Source organism: Myotis davidii, unplaced genomic scaffold (assembly GCF_000327345.1).
Source record: "Myotis davidii unplaced genomic scaffold, ASM32734v1 scaffold233, whole genome shotgun sequence".
In the NCBI taxonomy this organism is placed as follows: domain Eukaryota; kingdom Metazoa; phylum Chordata; class Mammalia; order Chiroptera; family Vespertilionidae; genus Myotis; species Myotis davidii.
Genome location: NW_006285917.1, coordinates 1240097 through 1242375, shown reverse-complemented (window position 1 = coordinate 1242375; position 2279 = coordinate 1240097). Strand labels below are relative to the sequence as shown.

At 46.6% G+C, this 2279-nt stretch overlaps 1 protein-coding gene across 1 annotated transcript in view; it reads left to right on the top strand.

The window, feature by feature from the left end:
- The first annotated feature begins 626 nt into the window (after positions 1-626).
- The window catches only part of SP1 (Sp1 transcription factor), a 24315-nt gene continuing 22662 nt past the window's right edge, over positions 627-2279 (top strand). Inside the window, 2 exon segments of the mRNA XM_006779364.1 lie at positions 627-793; positions 1609-2276. Coding sequence (XP_006779427.1) covers positions 641-793; positions 1609-2276 — 821 coding nt within the window. The 5' untranslated portion in view covers positions 627-640.

Genomic DNA, 2279 nt, shown 5'->3' with positions numbered 1-2279 from the left:
CCTACCGTCCCGCCCTTTCCACGCCCCTCACCCCGAAACCGCCCTTTCCCTCTAGGGTCCGCCCTCAGTCCGCCCGGAAACCTCCAGATTTCTAATCCCTGGACCCCTTTAGTCCCTTAAACAGAATTCACAAATGTTTCCCTACTCACACCTTTTATCTCTTTTCTTTTTCCCCCTTCTTTCCTTTTGTTACGTTTTGTATTTGAATTTTCCTCATTCTTCTCCTTTGATCCTAATTTTAGCAAGCTTTCTATACATTCACATGTTGTTTTTTGCCTTAACCTATCCCCCCCCCCCCCATACTTTTTCTTTTGAAACTCTTTCAACATGCCCACGGCCTTTCACATTTCCTATACCAAAAGCATCTTTTCAATGTTTTCTGAGTTTAGTTTGTGAAAAGGAGAGTTGAGACCCAGTTTGGCATCAGTGAGCCTAGTTCATATCCTATATGTCCTACAATGGTCCTTTCTCTTCCATCCACACAACCCCCCCACCCCCCAGCCTTTCACCTTTTAGTCATGTCTGTTTCCTCATAACCTCCTCTACCCTTCCTCACCTTACCCTTTTCCTTCCCCCAACCCTTTCTTTCCCCAACTTTAAATTGTTTATCTTTTAATTCTTTTTAGACCAAGATCACTCCATGGATGAAATGACAGCCGTGGTGAAGATTGAGAAAGGAGTTGGTGGCAATAATGGGGGCAATGGTAATGGTGGTGGTGCCTTTTCTCAGGCTCGAAGCAGCAGCACAGGCAGTAGCAGCAGCAGTGGAGGAGGAGGAGGAGGAGGAGGACAGGTAAGGAACGATCAGGACAGAGAGGAGAAAGTGTTGAGAGAGGATGTATAGTCTTAGATGTTTTTTTTCACAGAATAAGTTTTAGGAAGGGGCTAACCACTTTATAGATAGGGAAGTAAGTACAGAGAGATAGGTGACTTGGAGATGACTCCCCAAAGATGAGAATTTCAGCAACAGATTTTTTTCATATGTTTGTTGTTTTTTAAAAATATGTGTATATAAATTTTTTAAATATATTTTTTATTGATTTCAGAGAGGAAGGAAGAGGGAGAGACAGAAACATCAGTGATGAAAGAGAATCATTGATTGGCTGCCTCCTATATCCCCCCTATTGGGGATCGAGCCCACAACCCGGGCATGTGTCCTTGACTGGAATTGAACCCAGGACCTTTCAGTCCATAGGCTGACACTCTACAGGCATGTGCCCTTGACCAGAATTGAACCTGAGACCCTTTGGTCCGCCCACCCCTGCTCTATCCACTGAGCCAAACCAGGTAGTGCTTAATACATATTTTTTTTAATTGACTTCAGAGAGGAAGGGGGAGAGAGAGAGAGGTTGAAACATCAATGATGAGAGAGATTCATTGGTCGCTGCCTCCTGCCCACACCACACGGGATCAAGCTGTTAACTCAGGCAGGCATGTGCCCTTGACTAGAATTGAACCTGGGACCCTTCAGGCGGTAGGCTGTTTTTTGGGGGGTTTTTTGCTCTTAGTTTTTCTGCACTGTTTGTTGTTTATTTGTTGTATATTGCCCCCTAGGCTGGCAGCTGGATGTCATTAAACTAATTCTTTCCCTCTCATTTTTTTGGGTAGGAATCCCAGCCATCCCCTTTGGCTCTGTTGGCAGCAACTTGCAGCCGAATTGAATCACCCAATGAAAACAGCAACAACTCCCAGGGCCCAAGCCAGTCAGGGGGCACCAGTGAGCTTGACCTCACAGCTACACAACTCTCACAGGGTGCCAATGGCTGGCAGATCATCTCTTCCTCCTCTGGGGCTACTCCTACCTCAAAGGAACAGAGTGGCAGCAGTACCAATGGCAGCAATGGCAGTGAGTCTTCCAAGAATCGTACCGTCTCTGGTGGGCAGTATGTTGTGGCTGCCACCTCCAACTTACAGAACCAGCAAGTCCTGACAGGACTACCTGGTGTGATGCCTAATATTCAGTATCAGGTAATCCCACAGTTCCAGACCATTGATGGGCAACAGCTGCAATTTGGTGCTACTGGGGCCCAAGTGCGGCAGGGCGGTTCTGGACAAATACAGATTATACCAGGTGCAAACCAACAGATCATCGCAAATTGAGGAAGTGGAGGCAACATCATTGCTGCTATGCCAAATCTACTCCAGCAGGCTGTCCCCCTCCAAGGCCTGGCTAATAATGTCCTCTCAGGACAGACTCAGTATGTGACCAATGTGCCGGTGGCCCTGAATGGGAATATCACTTTGCTACCTGTTAACAGTGTTTCTGCAGTTACTTTGTT